Source organism: Mus caroli, chromosome 16 (assembly GCF_900094665.2).
Source record: "Mus caroli chromosome 16, CAROLI_EIJ_v1.1, whole genome shotgun sequence".
Taxonomy (NCBI): Eukaryota; Metazoa; Chordata; class Mammalia; order Rodentia; family Muridae; genus Mus; species Mus caroli.
The window spans coordinates 33871104-33892498 of NC_034585.1; the positions used below are offsets into that span (position 1 = coordinate 33871104).

Here is a 21395-nt window from a genome sequence, read left to right on the forward strand (position 1 = left end):
GCTGCACAACACTCACTGTTTCATTGTGGGGAACTCTGGATGGTAACCCAGTGCAAAATAAACAAGGGGCACTACTGAAGTTCTGTTGGTAAACTTCTCCCATTTATTCCACCAAAACATGATATTTTTGCTTAATGCAGCCTTTTTATAAAGCTTAAATATAATCAATGGAAGGTTAAACCCATTGGTTCTTCCTACATTTACTCTGAGTTATTATAGCTGAATTGTCTACAACCTAAACTTTGAACACTGAGTTTTAAATGAGTGTTTTTCAGAATATAAACCTTGCAAGGAAAAGGACAGAATGGTGGAGAATGTAGGACAAGCAGACAGTAAAGAAGAGCTGGGCTGCAAAAGAGATGTGAAAAAAACCTACAATTTCACACACACACACACACACACACACACACACACACACACACGAGGTCACAACTCAGTGACCTTTCCCTTATGCGCTAGAATTCTGAGGCCTATTATGCAAAAAAGAAGTTTTACATACAAAATTAAGTTATATTTTTCGTGCTGGCATCTCATTTAATTACTAAAACGAAAAGGCTCATTATAACCTCTTTTTCAACAATATTAGAGATAACCTATTAAAATAGATCCCAGAGAACAAAAAACCAAAGGGTAGAAATCATTAGGAGGTAGATTTTTAAAGTAAAGAAACTAGATTAAAAAATCTTTCAATTTTTGATAATCAGAAATTACTTAGTTGACCATGAAATCTGAGATGGAAAGAGATACAAACGATTGAGACAGCTGACAATCTCTACCCAAGAGCAAACTAAATGGGAACCCTCATCAGCCAGAATGGGGAAGAAATGTCCTTGTGGCCTCTCCACATCACTTTGCCCTGCATTCGGTCCTTTGTTCCATCTGTCTGTCACCTTTTCAAACTCTGCACCATCCACTTGTCACGCTAGTCTTCACAGCCACCCGTGCCGATCGTCCCACAAAACTTCCTCTCAGGTCTGTCAGTCTCACTTAAACCCTTCCAGGGTTCTCCTACACTGTGGGACGCCAGGTGCCTGCACAGAGGCTGGCATCTGGGTAGTGGATCACTGTGCCATCTGGTCTCCCGGGGAGCAAAGAGCGGCGGGGACAGAATTACAGAATCCTGAGGAGTCCGTCTCCATACCACCCTCCCATCCCAGAAGGAACCCAGGGTACCCCGGACAGTCTGCACTCACAGCGCACGGTGTGGAAGGCACAGCGAGGCTGCTTCTCGAAACTTTCGCCTAGCTTGAGAACCCGCTCGCGACGGTCCAAGTATGCAAGTCCCGCTGGTCCACTCATCCTCGTCCTCTGCCTCCCGTTTTTTTTTGGCCTTCGCCGTCCCCTGGCACAGCCTTCTGGAACAGCTACACTGGCCGCGAGCTTGAGCTCCGTGCCCGGGGCGGGCTCCGTTCACCTCCAGACGCGTGGGGCCGCCCCTTGGAGCGCCCCGAGTCTTGATTGGCTGTCTGGAGGCACCTGCCCCGCCCCTCGCCCCGGGGCCCCGCCCCGCCCCTGGCCACCATCCCCGCCCCTAGCCCCCTTCCCGCGTCGCGACGCACACAGCTCGGCGGAGACCGCCACGCTGAGGTACGCTGTGCGGGTCGGGCCCTGAGGTGGACGGACGCGGGGAGAGAGATGAGGTAACAGACCCGAGATGGCGGCAGGGATGGAGGAAAGGCCCTAGGGGGGCGGGGAAGCTACGACGCCAGACACCCAGGGCAGAACTGCCTGGCGGGGCCTGGTAACGGGAGCGTGGGCCTCCTCCGCGCCGGGCCCGCAGGTTTGGTGTGGAAACGGACGCCTGACGAGAGGTGGCGGCCGGGCCCAGGCCTGGGGCCTCCTGAGGCCTAGCTGCTCTGAGGCGGGTCTGGAACCCCAGCCGCGCCCCCTCAGGTGATGTGACCAGACTGGAAACCTCTGGAAGCCGCGCAGTTACCTTTAAGGGCCGTTTATTTATTATTTTCTTCTTTCTTATTTATCTATTTATTTATTATTTTTTAATTAATCCTTTAAAAACACAGGCTTTTCCCGCCGGGGTTAGGACCTGAGGAGGGGGCGTTTCCGGAGGCGACGGAGAAGCCGAGGGTTAGGGGTAACTGACTGCTGTACGTTTGTTTGTTTCTGGCATTTGTTTCTGTCCTAGTGATTCCTGGAAGCACTGAAGAGCGCGCTCGGCCTTGGGACTCTTGATTTCTCAGAGATCAGTCTAGCAGTAGGGTAAGAGCGTCAGTTGATTGATAATTGCCTTCACCCCCCCCCCCCCACACACACACCTCACAAAATTGTTATGAAGTAGGAGAAAGCGTGCTTTGTATTGGAGGATTATTCAGAGAAAGTCTACTTCACTGTAGTGAGCCCCCTCAGGTGATCCTTCAGGTTAATCGTGGCGTCAGACTATTGTTTCAGCACTTCTACCTTAAATAGGTTTGTCAATTTATTTTTTCAGATGGGTGAGTGATTATTTTTTGCCTTCTACCCTTTAAAGATACAAGGAGAGACTGTTCAATGTATTTATGCACGAAGGTTCTGAAGCCAGAATCTCTGGGCTTGTACGTCAGCTTCATACTCTCAATGTGATTTTTGTGCAAGCAAATCAAACAAATGTGTTTATCGTTAGAATTGGGGAAATAATAATAGCTATGTAAAAAATAATGCGGTCCCTTCGAATTGTTGAGGTGGTTAGATGAGTTAATACATGCTCTCTAAATAATTATTTTGGGTTCAGCAATACTTTCATATTTTTAGACTTAATCATTGCTGAATGCCTTATAAATTTTGAAGTCTAGGGACAAGGGATGGCTATTATGTTCATAGATGAAAACACTGGTTTAGAGAAACCCAGGTGGTTGACTTTGTGGCCATCTAATGTCAAGAAGGATTTGTTCAGTGGCACAAGTGAGTGGATGTATACTTTCACATTGATTTTATTACCATATTGTATAAAGTAATTTACAATCTGAATGGCCACCAGTGAAGGGGATGTTTAAGTATATTTTGATGAATTCTTACAAAGAACAGGATAATGTAGACACCGGAAAGAGTAAGACATTCTCTCGGAAAGTTTTACATCTTCTACATGCTAGGAATGTTATTGGGCTTTCTTTAAAATAGTTTCAGTGGATTTGTCTATTAATGATTTATATTTTACTCAAGAAGAGGGTCTCACTATAGTTCTGGTTGTCTTGAAACCCACTATGTAGAGGTCTGTCTTGAACTCACAAAGATCCACCTGCCTCTGTTTCCCAAGTGCTGAGATTTAAAGCCATGTGCCACTATGTCCAGCTAAGTTTTATTTTTCTTAACTGCACATTTGAGATGATTATGGTAACTATTTCATAACCCCATTGAAAGGATAAAATAATGCATTAAAACCCACTTAGCATAGTTCTTCATAATAAATATGTTATGTTTATTAATTAAAATGTTTTATATGATACAATTGAGCTTCAAATACTTATATAGAAAAGTTATAAAGAAAAGTTTTAGTAAAAAACTATAGAAAACTACCTAGAAAACTATATAGACTTATGGAAAAGCTTTAGTAAAAAAATTGAGGTGTGGACTTTTGAATTTTAGAATTGATAGACTATAAGTAATCTTAAATTTTGTTATAATTTCATAACATTTCTTAGGTCTAGTATGTGGGGTTTTCCAAACCATCTCCAGGTTCAGTGATTTGGTGGAAGGGCTCACAGGATTCAACACATATATTGTCTTATTTGTAGCTGTACTTTATAGTGAAGATATGTAAAGCAAAGTCAGTAAAGTGAAAAGATCATATAGGATACAATCTGCAGGAAACCAGGCACAGTCTTCCAAGACCCACTTCCAGTAGAATTACAGGGTACACATAATTTCTTAAGGAAAACAGTTGTGACCATACCTGTGAAGTATTTTCTATTAGAGATGCCTATCAGACACTCAGTGACCAGAATTTTTACTGGTTTGTATTGAAAGATTGGTTCTTTATGCCAATACTAAGAGGTAATGGAACCATCAAGAGGTGAGGCCTAGTGGGAAGTTATTATATCATTGGGCTCACCACCCTCAAAAGAATTGATAAAATTTTTGTAAGAGTTTAGATAGTCCTTAAGAGAAGACTGTTAATAAAAAGGCCTGCCCCCTCCTTAGTCTCTCTCAGGTCTTGTGTGCTATTCATGCTATCATACCATCTGTAATATGGGAAAGCCAAGACAACTTTCACCAGAAGCCAGTGCCTTGACATAAGGCCCTTGAACTTCCAGAACTGTGAGCTAAATAAACCTCTTGGTAAAATGCCTCAGGTATCTATTACGTATTGAAAATCAGACAAAGCAAATATCAGAATTCTCAGAATCTAAAAGGAAAATATGTTTATTTACCACAACCATTATATTTATAATAGATTTGGCACAGTGATCCAAGCTTATAAGAGAACAATAAAAATCCTTCTGAAATCCACATTCTAGATACTAGCCAACAGCCAGTCTTGTAAAATGACCTTTGAAGAAAAGGCTGTAGTTAAGCCTGCCATATCAACTCTTTGTACAGTCTGTTTCTCCTGTATGAAGTCTATCTTAGAATTGTTGCACAGAGAGAGTAAATGTGAAGCTGATACAATTTCTGATTCTTAATACATTTGATTTTTAAAAAATTATTATTATGTTTAAGCATAGGTGGTAGAAAAAATGAAGCCAGCCGGTACAGACCCAAGGATCTTGTCTTTAGCTGCTGAAGTTGCAAAAAGTCCTGAACAAAATGTCCCTGTTATATTATTGAAGTTAAAAGGTAAGAAAATACTTTTATAGTTAGGAAAGACATTAAGTAAATACTAGTTCTGTCATGACACAATGTTAGTATTCTAATTTGTTTGGAGAAACCTTAACACTGTGGAATAAAATTCTCTTTTTTGCTATATTTTTAATGATAACAACATATAAATACAAGTATCTCTTGGATGAATTGAGCAAAAATAACTATATATTATTTTCTTTTTCCTTAGAAATAATAAACAACACCCCTTTGGGAAGCTCAGAGTTAAAGAAAGTTAAACAAGATATATATTGTTATGACCTCATTCAGTATTGTCTATTGGTCCTCAGTCAAGATTCTTCTCGAATCCAGGGTGGTTGGTCTACAATTTCCCAGCTTACACAGATACTAAGGTAAAATGAAGCAAACAGATCAGCTTGTTCTAATTTTCAATAATTATTTTTTGTCATTCTATTAAGAATAGGAATCTCCTATATGTTTTGATTGTACTTATCTTTCACACTGTATGCTCTTGTTTGTAGCTTCAGGTGCAATTAATTGTCCTAAGATTTCTTTACACATGATTATGTTGTCTGTTTGCCACTTGAGTCCCACTTAACTAATGTATTCTTTTTGACTCAGAAATATTTGAAGAAATTGAAGCTCTGTACTTGGAAAACTCAACAGTAGAGATTGAGTAGCAGTGGTACTTGATACAAACACAATGAATAGGTGACAGAATGAAAGTATACAGCAAAGAACTGTAGAAGAACAAGTATAGAAACTTCATTTCATTTGTAATGATATTGCTATTTAAACTGTATATTTATTAGGAAGCCCAAATCCTGTACATGAAATTTAGAAGCAGTGTTTACTTTCCTACTACCATGTTAAAAATAGAAAGATCAAAAATTTTAAAAGATGATGATGAAGTGTTCTCAGTACCTGAGTTAAATCTTCCTTCCACTTGCATTTGATTTTATAAAATTTGTTATTTTACATTATGTGTATATGTCAGTGTCTGTATGTGGGTATGTGTACATGAGTACAGGTACCCATAGAGACCAGAAGAGCGTGTGGGTTCTGAATTTGAGTTCTGGTATTTTGTAAGAGTAGAAAGTGCTCTTACCTACTAAGCCATTTCTCCAGTCACACCCCATTTGATTTTAAATGAACTATCCTCGCAGGAGAGATATTTTTCATACTTACACTATTCTATCTTAGATCTTAACTTTCTAAATTGCTTCATTCTACTTTGTTATTACATAAAGGCCTAATTCAAAGTATGCAGTTACAAAAAGGGTTAACAAATTTATGTACTTTTTTTTATACTTAATTTTCAAGATTATTTCAATATTGATTAAACATAAGTAAATAAATGCTTATATTTTTGTTTTGATGATATATGCTAGTTTATGACAATATTGGTTGAATATTACTTTTATTAATGCTGTCTTTCATATAGATATGCTGAGTAATTAAGTATAAGAACTAAAAAGAAAGTAAAAAATCTTGATAGCAAGTATTAGCCAATGAGGTTTCTTGTTTTGGGGTTTTTGGGTTTTTGTTTTGTTTTGGTTTGGTTTTTTGTTTTTTTGAGCCAGGGTTTCTCTGTGTAGCCCTGACTGTCCTGGAACTCACTCTGTAGACCAGGCTGGCCTCGAACTCAGAAATCCACCTGCCCCTGCCTCCCAAGTGCTGGGATTAAAGGCATGCGCCACCACTGCCCAGCACCAATGAGGTTTTTAACATGCTCAATTTGTAATTGTCATTGTTTATCAGTGTGTACACATTTTGTTGAAAAGATTTAGTCAATAGTGATTACTTATCATACTAATATCTACTTTTGGGTTGAAGGCTCTTTTTGGTATAAGACTACTATATAAGTACTTTTATTATTGATATTTCTGAATATGTTCAACTCATATCCAGGGATTAGCTTTAATGTATAATTTTAAGAAGATAATTTTTCTATAAAGAGCTTTTTTTTCCAATGTTTTTATTAGATATTTTCTTCATTTACATTTCAAATGCTATCCTGAAAGTCCCCTATACTCTCCCCCTGCCCTGCTCCCCTACACACCCACTCCCACTTCTTGGTCCTGGCATTCCCCTGTACTGGGTATATAAAGGTTGCAAGTCCAAGGGACCTCTCTTCCCAATGATGGCTGACTAGGCCATCTTCTGCTACATATGCAGCTAGAGACACGAGCTCTGGAGGTACTGGTTAGTTCATATTGTTGTTCCACCTATAGGGTTACAGACCCCTTCAGTTCCTTGGGTACTTTCTCTAGCTCCTCCATTCGGGGCCCTGTGATCCATCCAATAGATGACTGAGAGCATCCACTTCTGTATTTGCCAGGCACTGGCATAGCCTCACAAGAGACAGCTATATCAGGGTCCTTTCAGCAAAATCTTGCTGGCATGTGCAATAGTGTCTGCATTTGGTGGCTGATTATGGGATGGATCCCCAGGTGGGGTAGTCTCTGGATGGTCCATCCTTTCGTCTTAGTTCCAAACTTTGTCTCTGTAACTCCTTCCATGGGTATTTTGTTCCCTATTCTAGGGAGGAATGAAGTATCCATGCGTTGGTCTTCCTTCTTCTTGATTTTCTTGTGTTTTGCAAATTGTATCTTGGGTGTTCTAAGTTTCTGGGCTAATATCCACTTATCGGTGAGTGAATATCAAATGACTTCTTTTGTGATTGGGTTACCTCACTAAGGATGATATCCTCCAGATACATACATTTGCCTAGGAATTTCATAAATTCATTGTTTTTAACAGCTGAGTAGTACTCCATTGTGTAAATATACCACATTTTCTGTATCTATTCCTCTGTTGAGGGACATCTGGGTTCTTTCCAGCTTCTGGCTAGTATAAATAAGGCTGCTATGAACATAGTGGAGTATGTGTCCTTATTACCAGTTGGAACATCTTCTGGGTATATGCTCAGGAAAGGTATTGCTGGATCTTCCAGTAGTACTATGTCCAATTTTCTGAGGAACCACCAGACTGATTTCCAGAGTGGTTGTACAAGCTTGAAATCCCACCAGCAATGGAGGAGTGTTCCTCTTTCTCCACATCCTTGCCAGCATCTGCTTATAAAGGGCTTTTTCTTCTTTATTGTGTATTATAAAATGTTCCTACTACAGATAGGTTAATGTTTTTACTGTTTTCCCTTCTGATATAAGGAATAAACAGTCAGATAATTTGTGGGTCTTAAGAAAGAGGAATAGTTTGAAACTAGAGTGTTTGATTTTCTTATCTTTCTTCACTAACGATTAACCTCACCCTAGATATTTTCAGCTATTAGATCCTAAAATACATCAGTTAATAGAAATTAACATGAATTAAACAGTCAAGGTATTCTTCGCTTTTAGGGTGATAGTAGCCAATTCCCTGAAAAGTTCTCTCATTTTTTTCTTGACTGTAAAGCAAGTATCTTTTATATTCTTTCGTTCTCTTTCCTTCTCTCTCTCCTTTTTGTCCTCCCTCTTTCCCTCCCTCGCTCTCCCTTTCCTTGACATCTCTCTCTCTCTCTCTCTCTCTCTCTCTCTCTCTCTTTTTCTTTTGAGACAGGGTCTCATTATGTAAACTTGACTGATCTGGAACTGATTATGTAAACCAGGCTTGCCTTGAACTCACAGAGATCCTCCTGTATTTGCTTTCTAGGGTGTGGGATTAAAGACATATACCATCACCTAGGTATATCTTTCATTTCTTAAAGAACCAGCATATTTGTTTTCAGGATTTGTGAACCCTGGAACTAAATGCAAGCAAGGTCCATTTCACAGCTCAGTTCCTTAGAAAGCTGAAATTTTCTAGCAACTTGTTAATTGGCTTGTCAACAAAAGAATGTCACTTAAGGTTCTCATTAAGGCACAATGCCTGTGGAAGGTAGACTATTCAAATGATATTTATTATTAACACAAAGTTATACTCTTATTTCAGCCATTGCTGTGTGGGCTTAGAGCCAGGAGAAGATGGAGAAGAATTTTACAAGGAGTTACTTCCATCAGCTGCTGAAAATTTTCTTATCCTGGGGAGAAGATTACAAACATGTTTCATCAATGCAACTAAGGTATAAGTGTTGTATAGCCAAATAATTTTCATTTTTTTTTTCCTGAAACAAAGTTTCACTGTATAGCCCAAGCTAGCTTCATATTCGGTGTATAGCTTTGAAGGTCTCAAGAGTTTCAGCCCTTTTGTTTCAGCCTCCTCAGCACTGGGATTACTAGGCTGTATGCCATATCTATCCCTTCCTAAGTTATCCCCTGTCATTTTTCAAATATGCTATATCTGGCTGAACATACAAGTAGAGAAGTGAATTTAAACATCTTTAGCTAAAAATTACAACCAAGAAATTAATCTCTATATTAGAAAAATTGCAAATGTTAGCTAAAGAATATTGTATGATTTTTGAAGAGTTTGTCTTACTACTTAATGTGAGGAAACATGCATATATACTTATATCCATGGCATCACTTCATTCTAGACTGTAATAGCTGTTTCAGACTTTTAATTGCTGATACTTCAGGCTAGTTAGACCATAGCTTTTATTTATTTTATTTATTTTTTTAATTTTTTTGGTTTTATTGAGACAGGGTTTCTCTGTGTAGTCCTGGCTGTCTCCTGGAACTCACTTTGTAGACCAAGCTGGCCTCGAAAATCCACCTGTCTCTACCTCCCAAGTGCTGGGAATAAAGGCGTGCGCCACCACACCTGGCAGCTTTTATTCTTTAATTGACACATAAAGTTTTACATACTTTAAGGGAACTATGTAATATTTTGATACCTTTATATTTTATGTAATGTTAGTATACAGAGAAAGAGAGAGGCTGGGAGAGGAAGAGGGAAGAGGAGATCATGGAGAAAATGATTCTTTGCCTTATCAAGTACCTATTTCAGATCTTCAGATTGTGGAGCTGTTGGGCAAAATCCAGGCCTTGTGTATGGAAATCAGTATTCTAGTATCCAGGAATGTTCTGCATCTAGTCTGCTTTCTGTAAAGAAGTGCCACATCAGTATATCAGACTTTGAAAATGTAATCTGTGACCACACCTCAGAACAGCAGCAAATGCCATACTATGTTTTGAATTTGTAATAAGGCCTTTTCATCATGAGAAGCAAATTTTTGAAGACCTTGTATTCTTCCACTCTTAAGTGTCCAACCCTGTTAGATCTATTTTCATATTTCATAGTGTAGAACACTATGTATACTGTATAAGCAAAGAATCCTGCCTAATGAGAAATCATTAGGAATTTACTTAGCACTGTTGCTTATTAAGGTAGTCATGTCCTTTATCTGTTGGATGGTATTGGCAGCTTCTGCTTCCATTCTTGTGGATGACTAAATCAATCATATAACTAACTTATCAGTTTCCCATCTATGGTGCCCATTCTTCCTCTAACCAACTTGACCTGACCTTAAGTGATTATCATCAAGATTGTCTCACTGTGCTCACAGTCAGACCTTGAGTGTATTTGTGTTCAGTCCTCAGTCCTAACTCTGAGGGTAGGAATAGGACCAGAAGTTGAGAATTTCTTCATCTTCAGTTCTTTTTGAGTTAGTTGAATTAAGCTAGCCTAGAATGGCCCCTCAGGGAATTCAGATGCCAATTTGAATACCAAAGACTTCTCATCTTCATTTATTATGAATTACCATATAGGTGATTGGAATCAAACCCAGGCCCCCTGAAAGAGCAGCCAGTGATCTTAACCACTAAGCCATCTCTCTACCTCCTTAATTTCACTCTTACAATTATTTTTTTAATATGTGTGTTAGCTAAACAACATTTATATGCAGTAATCACACTGTTGGACTTATTATATTTATTTAAAAGGAGTGAGATTAATATCAAAACATCTTTACTCCTATGTTTATTGCAGCACTATTTACAATAGTCAAAAATAATAATAACCTAAATATCAGAAGTCAGTGCATAAATAATGAAATAAAAAGGGCAGATTTCTGTCATTTGCAACACCATGGAAAGAAGTGAAGGCCAGTAAGTGAAGTAGGCCACGCCAGAAAGTCACATACTGTATGAATTCAATGACATATAGAATCTAAACAAGCTCATCTCCTAGAAGTTGAGACTTGAAAACTGGTTACCAGAGGCTAGAGGGAAGATGAGAGAAAGTTTAACAATGGGTATTTTGTAATATTTAGATAATTTAAGGTATTCTGTGGCATATGGGGTGATTATATATGATAATGGTAAACCTTTACTTTAAAAAAGGATAGTTTTATTTTGAATATTAAAGAAATTAGTAAATAGTTGTCTCATTATTCTGACATTCATATAAACTCAATTCTGTTGAGAAAACTGCAAGCTCATATAGTTTATAGCAACTCCTAATTAGCCATTAAGAGAATTACAGACTAGAAATGGCTCATGGTCTTAGGACTTGGGAAGTTGATTCAGTAGGACTGCTTAGTCCCAAGCCAGCCTGGGCTACTGAGTGAATTACCTGAAAATCAGCACAAGACAGGTATATTTACGTATATGACATAATCAGAAATGTAATGTGCATAGGAAAGAGTAGAGTTAGAAAGACCAATTAAGATAGAAAGATTTTTTTCCCCCATTTTTTCCTAGGATAGAGCTTCACTATGCAGCCCAGATAATGTTAAACTCACACTCTTCCTGCCTCAGTCTTTTGACTGCTGGAACATAGATTCCCATCATTACACCTTGCTAAAAGGAGGCTTTTTGTGAGTGAAGTGTTTCTCAGAGTTAGGACTGAGGACTGAACACAAATACACTCAAGGTCTGACTGTGAGCACAGTGAGACAATCTTGATGATAATCACTTAAGTTCAGGTCAAGTTGGTCAGACAGGAGTCAGACAGGCCAATTTCTGGGAGTTTGAGGCCAGTCTGGTCCGTTTAGAATTCCAGGACAGCTAGGTAATGAAACCCTGTCTCAAAATTCAAAACAAATAAATGTGGTAGCTCACAACCTCCTATAATCGACGAAGTCCTCTTCTGGCCTCCTCAGGCAACGCTTAGATGTGATGCGCCTATATATACACACATGGAAAAACACTCATACATATTAAAAATAAAACGAATGGAATTCAATGAGAAATTTAACAATATGGACAATATGCTAGTTCAAATATAAGAAATATTGTTGGCAGAAGATTTAACTCAGAGATCATATATTCTACATCTGGAATTTTGGTGGCCGTTAGCCTACTTGGAAGCTTTCAAGAAAATTTTTAAGAATTTGATAGTTTGTGGGTAGTATAAAATATGGTAGGACATATATTAAATGTTCTAGCCCAAGCTACATAGTTTTTTGAATCCATATCAAAAGAGAAAAATACCTATTCAAGAACTTTGAAATGTTTTAATGGCAAATTTTGCTAACATGAGTCAGGGGTTATAAATTAATGATTGACATCATCTTACAGGCTTTTTAAAGTATAGTTTAGACATCTAGAAATACAGGGTCTTTCTTTGAGATTGACAGGAAAAAATTATGGTGACCTGTCTCGTTGTATCTTTGGATGAAATTAGAAAAGCAATTTACTAGACTAAGGAATCATAGTTTAATGTGACACTTTTTACATTTGGTGGTTTTATAGGAAAAGACAAGTTATTTAAGTTAATGTGTGTTTTGTTTGCTTGCTTTAACTGTTCTATCAATTTTATGTACAGTAGAAACATTCAGGATCTGAGTTGGTTTATACAACTTTACATTAAAGTTAAATAGTCAGCAAATGACAGATATAGTCAATGTAATCTGTTTTGTCTCCTGTTGTGGCACTATTAACACCTTTTCACAAGATTAGTTTCAGCAAAAAACAGTTTATTTACTTGGTATATATTAATGGAACATTTACTATACATCAGAATTGTAGACAGTGAATTATAATAGGCAGTAAATCGCATGCTCTCTGCTCTCATAAAGTATTAGACTAGATACTTAGAACTGGAAAATTCTATTAATAATGCCTAACATGCTTACATTTTCATATTATCAGGGTTTTTCATCCTGGCTATATAATGAAGTCACTCACCTGACTGTGAAAATGTAGGTGTCTGGACTTTAGCTTTGGAAATTGAGATCCTGTATATTTGCATATGTGCAGAGGGGTTGTTTAAAAGTTCCACAAATCATTCTGATGCATTTCAAGCATTAAGTTCTAGTGTATCCATCCGTAATTCATAAGCTACTTACTTTGTTTATGTTTTGTCTGGGTAATTACTATGAATTAGGAGAGTTCATATACTAAAACCACAGGTTGCACAAATGAAGAAACAAAGCACAGAAGATCAGGTACTTTATATATAAATAGCTATTGAATTCGGAAACCAAGTCTGTTGACTACTCTGGAGAAGTCTTAAAGAAAAGTAGATTAGAAAAGTAAATTGGTTTTATCTTTTGTATTAAGGGTGAAGAGCAAGATAAATTACTACATTTTTTCCAAATTGTGACTGATTCTCTCTTCTGGTTATTGGGAGGTCATGTTCAACTGATACAGAATGGTAAGAAAGAAATACTGCTTAATATAACTAATATCATGCAGCATTTGCTTTATAAATGCCCAATTAAAGGAACTATTCCTGAAATATAACTTTCTTCTATGTTTAGAAAATCTGAGAGATGGATTCATTTAAATTTGAACTGTTTAGGAAAGTAATTTTTTAAAATTACAGTTAGTGTTATAAGTTTAGCTTTAGATTTCTAGAGAAATCCCCATATACAGAGTAAATAGAGTTTCACTCATAATCTGAAAGGACAGGCTGTTATAAAATTTCACCAAACTTTAAAGTTATTTCGTTGAATATTATTTTACATTGAAAATTATAAATATGTATTAATTTTATGTTTTCGTAGGACTAAAACTGTATTCTTTTATGATAATCATGACACAATTCTTACTCTTTAAAAAATCTTCACATTACTTAAATGCTATACCATGGGGTTTTTCCCCAGATATTCACACTTGAATCTTTAATTCTACATCCTTTCAGAATCATTCATGCATGTAAAGAGTCACATAATTCTTTAAGTATAAAAGCACATTCCTAGGGATTGTAATCCATACCACTTACCACTTTCTAAAGGCTACCTCTTTGATATTAGTGTAACTAGTACTTTTGGTAGTTGTAGCCATTTAGCTAAGTGAGTGACTAAATACTTTTTTATTTAAAGTATTATCTTTTTTCCTATAATATATATCAACCATTGTAACAAATTCCTAATTTAAAGACTTTTTAAACAAAAAATATAAGGCTGTTAGACTTGACTTGATATAAAGGCATATAAAGGAGAAAGAGAATACTTGAATCATTTTTTAAAATGCCATATTCCATTTTGAAAAGAACTATAATAAAATGATAGTATATCTAGGATTAATGTGAAACCATAATGTAGTTATAAAAATTTGTTAAATGTTTATAAAATTACTGAGCAAAAACCCAAATGTATATATTGAAATATTTTTAATAATATTTCCATGTAAAATGTTTCACACCTATGAAGAAAGTTACTGACCTGAAGGCCTGGGATAGGAAGTGTATACAAATGAACTTGAAGTGTCTTAAATACCAGATGTAAAGGAAGCAATTAAACTTTACCAGTATTAAAAGGACTCAGAAGCCAACACACAGAGGCCTCTACTAGGACTGGTGAGCTGGCTCAACAGATAAGGAGAGGAATTTTTATTTTCGTTTAAAAGGCTTCTGCTAGCCAAATAAGGAAAAGTTGAGTTTTAAGTTTAATATACCAGCTAAAAGTTGTGTAGTAAGTTTAACACACCAAATGTTGCTGTTGAAGCCTGCCAGAGAATACATTAATTTTGAATAAAAATGAACCTAAATCTAACTTTTATTCTACCATATACATCAATGAAATTTTCCTCTATGTGAAAGGATTCCATAAATTAATGAAGAGGGCATGAAAGAGTAGCACCTATTTTGCAATCTCTCATGAATAAGCAGATATAGGAATTAGCTACCTATCCCTGTCAACAGCATTAAAAAGAGACAGCTAAACACTCCCAATCATTATCATAATATCACAGATAAAATTCAAAACCAAAATTTCAAATCTCCATCATTTCAATCCTCTAATGCCAACTACCAAGTTTGAGGAAAGCAAAGAAACAAATTACACTCCAGGAATACAGTGACAGAATTAAACCTGCAGAAGCTAGAGGACAATTTACATGGTTTTGTTTTCTGAATAAATTACAAAAAAAGTAAAAATGGAAGAATAATTGATTTTTTTGAAAGATAACCATGTTTCATGGATCTTACTAGACTCTTAATTGAAACAAATTTAAAAATTCATAAACCACTTATAGGTTGGAAATCTTATCTTCTTGATGAAATTAAGAAATAATTTTCATTAAGGGATATAGTGGTTTTGCTTTTTTGTTTGTCAGTCTTGTTTCCAGGCTATGTTGCAATGTTTATGGATAAAATAATCTGATGGCCTAGATTTGTTTCAACCTACAATGAAAGCAGATGAGAACATAAATAAAGCAAGTTTGGCCATGAATTGATGGTTAAAATTTATTGACTTGCTCATGGGGAATCATTACATTATCCTGTCTGTTTTTAAGTATCTTTAAATTTTCTATTACAAGAAAATTAAAAAATTGATAGGTCCTTTTCTAACAACGAAAAAGGAAAATTTATGAACTATATGCCATATGATTTTAGTAAATTTCTGGTTATTTCCAGAGTCATTAGTAAGAATTATGACACAAATAGAAAATACACTTATTGTAATTACAGGGATTTTACTTTTAACTACTAGAGAAACAATGTAAAACAGAACTATGTTTTTTCCATGCTGTTATAAAATGATATGTAATGAATAATTGGGCTATAAGTATAAATGAAGAACAGGTGTTGGTGTGGGAACGAACAAATAGAACGCTACAGTAGTGTTCCACGGGCCAGCTTATAACATATCTGTCCTTATTTTTAATTAATCTTGTCACTCAACTGATGTAAGGAACAGAAACTGACATTTATTGGGAACATAATATTTTCTAGAACATTATGCCTTTGCCTGTTCAGAGAGTTATTTATTTCTAATTTCACAGATGATGAAATGAAGATTATGGGAGGTTAGGGTTACTATTGCTGTGGTGAAATACCATGACCAAAAACTACATGAGGAAGAAAGAGTTTATTTGGTTTATATTTCCATATCAATGTTCATCATTGAAGGAAGTAAGGGCAGGAACCTGGAGTCAGGAGCCAATGCAGAGGTCATGGAGGGGTGTTCCTTACTGGCTTGTTCGATGTGATTTAACTCAGCTTGCTTTCTTACAAAAGCTAAAACCACCAGAGCAGGAATGACCTCACCCATGACAGACTAAGCCATCCCACATCAATTACTAATTTTAAAAATGCCCCTACAGCCTGATCCTGTGGAGGCATTTTCTCAATTGAGGATCCCTCCTCTCTGATTAGTCTAGCTTATGTCAAGTTGACACAAAACTGATCAGGACAGAGGTTAAGCAACTTATGTAGACATTGAACACGAAGTTTTTGTAACTGGCTAATGGAGCCTAAAAATTATAAACCTAGGAAAATTTTTTATTCAGTGAAACTCATTTGTAGAAAAAAGATTCAGATTTAGATGATGTTATATTCAATTTAAATAATAAAATTTTAGCTTGGTATTTATAGATGACCCATTGACTATAACTAACTTCATAAAAATGAATGACTCTTACTTATGACCATTTAAAACTGCTTGCATCTATAAAAATCTTCATTATAGGGCATTCAATGTCAGAAGTTTAGCAGAAATGATCAAACTTTCATTTGATTTTAAAAAAGACAAATTCTTACTTAGATTATTATAAAATCTTTAACATTTCTTTTTCTCTCTATTCTTTTAGTACTGCAGAGTGATCATTTCTTACACTTGCTGCAAACTGACAATGTTCAGATAGGAGCTTCAGTCATGACTCTGCTACAGAATATACTACAGATCAACAGGTGACTTAATTTACACAATTTTTAATCAGAAGCATTACTAATTTTATTATAGTTTGTCAAAATCTACTACATATGACTTATACATGAAATTTAAGTTCTCTTATGATTGACTTTTAGTAAAAGGTAATATAAAATACTATAAAAGATTAGAAATTTGTTATCAAATTATAATCTAAAAGCTGTAGAAAATTTCAGGCTTAGAAAGAGAATTTTTGTGACACCTAAAGAAAAATATTGGGATCACAGTAAAAAATGTTTACTTACATATTTAATAAGCAGCAAATTAAATATCATAGTATATGCTAAAAAATAGTATAAAAGAAGTAATAGGTAATTCTTGGGATCCAAACAGAAAGAATGTACTTAGTGGAATTACTCATTGTTTCACTTGAATATGGGTTTATTCATCAGGTCCCATGGACCACAATTACTGTGTTTCTCCTAGTGTTTACAATGTTTATTTGGATATAATCTTGTCTTCAATGAGTGACAGTTGAGTATTGAGACAGAAATCATTACATTTTGGTATATTAATTTGCAATATTAATGTTATCCACAAATGTTAAGAATGGTATTCTAACTAAACTGAGTGAAGATGCATCCTGGAGAAGTTAAAACCCACGATGAAACTTTGAAGATAAATTGTCCAGAGAGGATAAGGAAAAAGCAGTATTTCTAGGCAGAGGTAACTGCATGAGCCAGCTTTGCTGTCAGACGACAAAGAAGCATTATGCTGTAGGTGAAAAGTGGAGAAGATTTGTCCTGCTGGGATTTAAAGTTCAGTATCAGTTTATAGCCAGCACATTTTGAAGAGACTTGATATATGTTATGAAAACATATCTTAAGGACAAAAAAATGGAAGATTTTTTTAAGTAGATGAGTATGGTCTGATTATATTTCAGTATTATTACTCTGGTTACTAATGGAGAAAAGATGAGAGCAAAACTAGATAAAGAAGACAATTGGAAGAGTAGAGGTATTCTAGGGGTGGGACACTTGCCTTGGATGTTAAACATCCTAAATTTTTTGCCCAATAGTGGGGAAAAATATGAGGAAGAACCATAGCAATTCAAGTAAAGTAATAAAGTCTTAGAAGTGGTAATAGGGAATTTTTTTTTTTTAATTAAAATCACCAGACCTTTGTTTCTGCTTTAGATTAAGATAGAATTACAAGGATGAATTTACTGGACCATTAGGGGAAAAGAAAAAGACAAATTATGAAGGATCAATTCCTCAATAAACTGAACGTGACTCAGTGTATAAATGAAAACCTAGAGTGGGATTGGGGAGAGTAAGTTAGTTTAGGGTAATTAGCTTTCTGTCATTGTAACAAACTACGTGAGATAACAGATTTATACAGAGAAAGGTTGACTTTGGCTCATGATTTTGGAGCCTCCAGTACATGACTATTTGTCCTGTTTGAGCCTGTAGTGAGGCAGTGTATCACAGTGAGAACAGGTAGCAGGGCAAAGCTACTCACTTACAGCCATGAAGTAACACAAAGAGAGAAAGGACCATGCCCCTGATGATCTCCAGGCCTCCTTAAACCTTCAGACAGTTCCCAATAGCTTCTTCCTCGAGATTGAGCTTTGCATACGTGAGCCTTGGGAGCACATTCGAGATCCAAACTGTACAGAAAGCTTCATAGCTGCCCTGAATTAGTACTAAGTTTTTAGGATGTTGTATAGCAGGAAAGTTTGAGTTCAAGAAATAAATTAATTAAATTAAATATAAAAAAAAAAGAAAAGAAAAATAAAGCTGAGAATCTAAGGAAAACAAGATGTCGAAAATTCACAAGACAAAATACTAGGAAAGAGTTATATTAGAGATCTACAGAGGGATTCTCTTCAAAAATGCAGTAGAGTACCAATCAACTTATACATGTAAAAAAGTACCCATTTCTTTTAAATATGAGGGAACATTTTCTTAAAGGCATATCTAATGTCTTTAACTCTCAGTAAACTTAAGAGGATTTAAATAATAACTGGGCTATAACTGGAATGAGGTTGGACATGAGTGATACAGATCTCTGAAAAGTACCTAAATAATGTAAAAAACAATACACCTAAGTAACATACAAGACAAAGAAGAAATTGAAAGAAAAATTGGAAATTATTTTTAAATAAACAGATTGTGAAAATAACATGAGAATTTCTGAGGTACATCTTAATTCAAACAATACTTAGGAGAAATTTTTTATTTTAAAAATCTCAAATCTTGACCTAAAGTCAATGAAAACAATAGAAAAGATAAGAAAGCATAAGCTGAATCTGAGAAAATGAATGAAATGAACCTACAGCAAAAGTGGTTAGGAAAGAAACAGAGCTTCCAGCAACTTATGTAAAAATCTAGAGGAATAATATCATTTACTGTCATTCAGAAATGACAAAGGAGCAATATGAACAACTTTATGCTATAAACTTAACAAGTTAGATGATATAGACAAGTTCTCTTTTTAACACTGCATTTTTTCAATTTGTTTTTCATACAATACTGAATGAAAAAAAAAAGTAGAAAAGAAAGGAACGTGATTGTTCTAGGTATGGTGGAGGAGAAGATTTACTGTAGAATGTGGGAGAGCATAGCCAGAAACAGGGACATCTGGGAGAGCCGAGAGTAGACATGACCCTGACCCATGTGAGGAGGGGGGAGGGGGAAGGAGAGGAGAACCAGGTACAGCAGCGTTGACGCCTAAAGAGTAGACAAAAGGGCCAGGTGGGATTATATAGGAAAGGGCAGCCCAGCCCCGAGGTTGGAGAAGTTTGGGGTAGGGGTGGGGTATGCCAACCAAGAGGGCCCTGTAACAGGTATCTACTGAGGAATGCAGAGAGAACCTGGCAGCCAGCATCTGCTTTGATGTGTTACATAGGCACTTCTGCCATTTGTCCCAGGCTTGAAACCTAAACATACATTTTGATTTTTAATTTTTTTTCCCTTTTCAAGACAAGGTCTCTCTGTGTAGCTCTAGCTGTCCTGGAACTCACTCTGTAGATAAGGCTGGCCTTGAACTCAGATATTCACCTGCCTCTGTCTCCCAAGAGCTGGGATTAAAGGCGTGTACCACCACCACCACCACCACCTGCCTGGCTTGATCAAGATTTTTCACCTTTCCTAGTTTCTCTCAGGTCCTCCCTACCTCTCCCTAGTACCTAGCAAACTTTATGTTCTTTTTCTCTCTTTAAAAATGAAAAAAAAATCAAGAAACACAGAACCCCACTAAAAACCAGAAATGAACATAAAAAGAAACAAAAGGCCAGTAAAACAAAAGCCCAAACAAAACAGCAAAACAAAAAGTTCACAATAGTAATACAAAATGATAATTAAAAAAAGTCAAAGGAAATGAAATGTTCTTTATAAATTAAGTGCATGTATGTCATTTATTTGTTGAATCTTATTGCAGTCTTGTGATTTGTCAGTTTTTTAAATTTTCAATTTTATAACAAGTTTCTCTGAGAGGAAAGAAGGGACCTTCATTTACTTTGTATTTTCTATTGGACCTTATATGATCTCCTGCCCACAGTAGGAAATCTGAAATGTTAGTTGGCTTAATATGTTAGAATCTAAATTCTCAGAACCAAGTTATATGCTTTAAAAGGTGACTCTCTTCATGAACTAGGCCACCATACACACAGGCATTTAAGTTACTAAAACTTTTATTTTAAATTTGTTGTGATAACCATATATGAATTATTAATTATGCTTTTTATTCTATCCTATTAGTGGTAATTTACTCAAAATAGAAGGAAAAGCCCTGCATTCTATTTTAGATGAAATTCTTTTCAAGCTTTTGTCAACTCCTAGTCCAGTCATAAGAAGTACTGCTACAAAGCTCCTGCTAGTACTGGCTGAATCCCATCAGGAAATTTTGATTTTACTGAGACTAAGTGCCTGCTATAAAGGTAGGACATACATATTTTCTTTATTTGATATTAGCAAAGACAAAAATGTATTGACAGTTTATGAATGATAAAATCCTTATATTTTGAAAAGTTAGTAGCTGAACTGTGCAGGCAAACCTATTACACATATACCACTTTAGAACAGATGTCACTATATGATCAACAGACAACATGCATATTTTGTTGATGGTGTTCTAATGTTTAATCCCTTTCTGACAAAAATATTTATATTGAATATACCAAATAGTATAATAATGACCAAAGATGTCTATGACCTTATCAATAGAGAAGAAAATACAATTGTGCATTATTATCAGCTAATAGTTAATTCCTTACTTTTTACTGCCTTTACTCAAAAAATATTATATACATACATATAATATGTAACATATATAATTATATAACAATTTTATATATCACATATGTGATATTTGTTCATATTTTTAGTATATTATATATATATGTGTGTGTTTGTATATATCATATGAATATATATATCACATCCAAACTCAAACACATTGATTAAAAAGTCATAAGCCTTAAGAGTAAATAAACCCATTGTTAACTACCATTCTTGTGTGAAAGTGTTAATTTAATTGAACACTTACTGATTGTAAGACTTTCTCCATACTTATATTTCATTCCTTTAGTATATTGGATATTCTTATCCGTATAGACATGGAATAAGAGGCATGAAAAAAATTAGGTCATTTACTAAATACTAGTTTCCCAACTACCATCCAAAATTCTGTTAGCTTTATGTTGTTTTTTAACCAATATTATTTA

At 35.7% G+C, this 21395-nt stretch overlaps 2 protein-coding genes across 8 annotated transcripts in view; one reads left to right on the forward strand and one right to left on the reverse strand.

Annotated features, from left to right (window-relative positions):
• Eaf2 (ELL associated factor 2) overlaps positions 1–21395 on the reverse strand; it is an 83479-nt gene that overhangs the window by 33195 nt on the left and 28889 nt on the right. For 2 of the 6 annotated variants that reach the window (XM_029470610.1, XM_021184797.1), the window contains exon 1: positions 1194–1401. The exons of 3 other annotated variants lie outside the window; for them this stretch is intronic. Coding sequence is in view for 1 of the 3 variants with exons in the window: in XM_021184797.1 (XP_021040456.1) it covers positions 1194–1299 (106 nt within the window). In the remaining 2 variants the exon portion in view is untranslated. Of the gene's footprint in view, positions 1–1193; positions 1402–21395 lie in introns of those variants that run through there. One more of the 6 variants, XM_029470609.1, reaches the window with a different exon arrangement.
• Positions 1522–21395, forward strand: part of Iqcb1 (IQ motif containing B1) — a 46182-nt gene continuing 26308 nt past the window's right edge. The window contains exons 1-8 of one of the 2 annotated variants that reach the window (XM_021184796.2): positions 1522–1587; positions 2144–2217; positions 4656–4767; positions 4982–5144; positions 8683–8812; positions 13137–13230; positions 16611–16710; positions 20431–20609. In XM_021184796.2, coding sequence (XP_021040455.1) covers positions 4668–4767; positions 4982–5144; positions 8683–8812; positions 13137–13230; positions 16611–16710; positions 20431–20609 — 766 coding nt within the window. In that variant the 5' untranslated portion in view covers positions 1522–1587; positions 2144–2217; positions 4656–4667. Of the gene's footprint in view, positions 1641–2143; positions 2218–4655; positions 4768–4981; positions 5145–8682; positions 8813–13136; positions 13231–16610; positions 16711–20430; positions 20610–21395 lie in introns of both variants that reach the window. The other variant, XM_021184795.2, reaches the window with a different exon arrangement.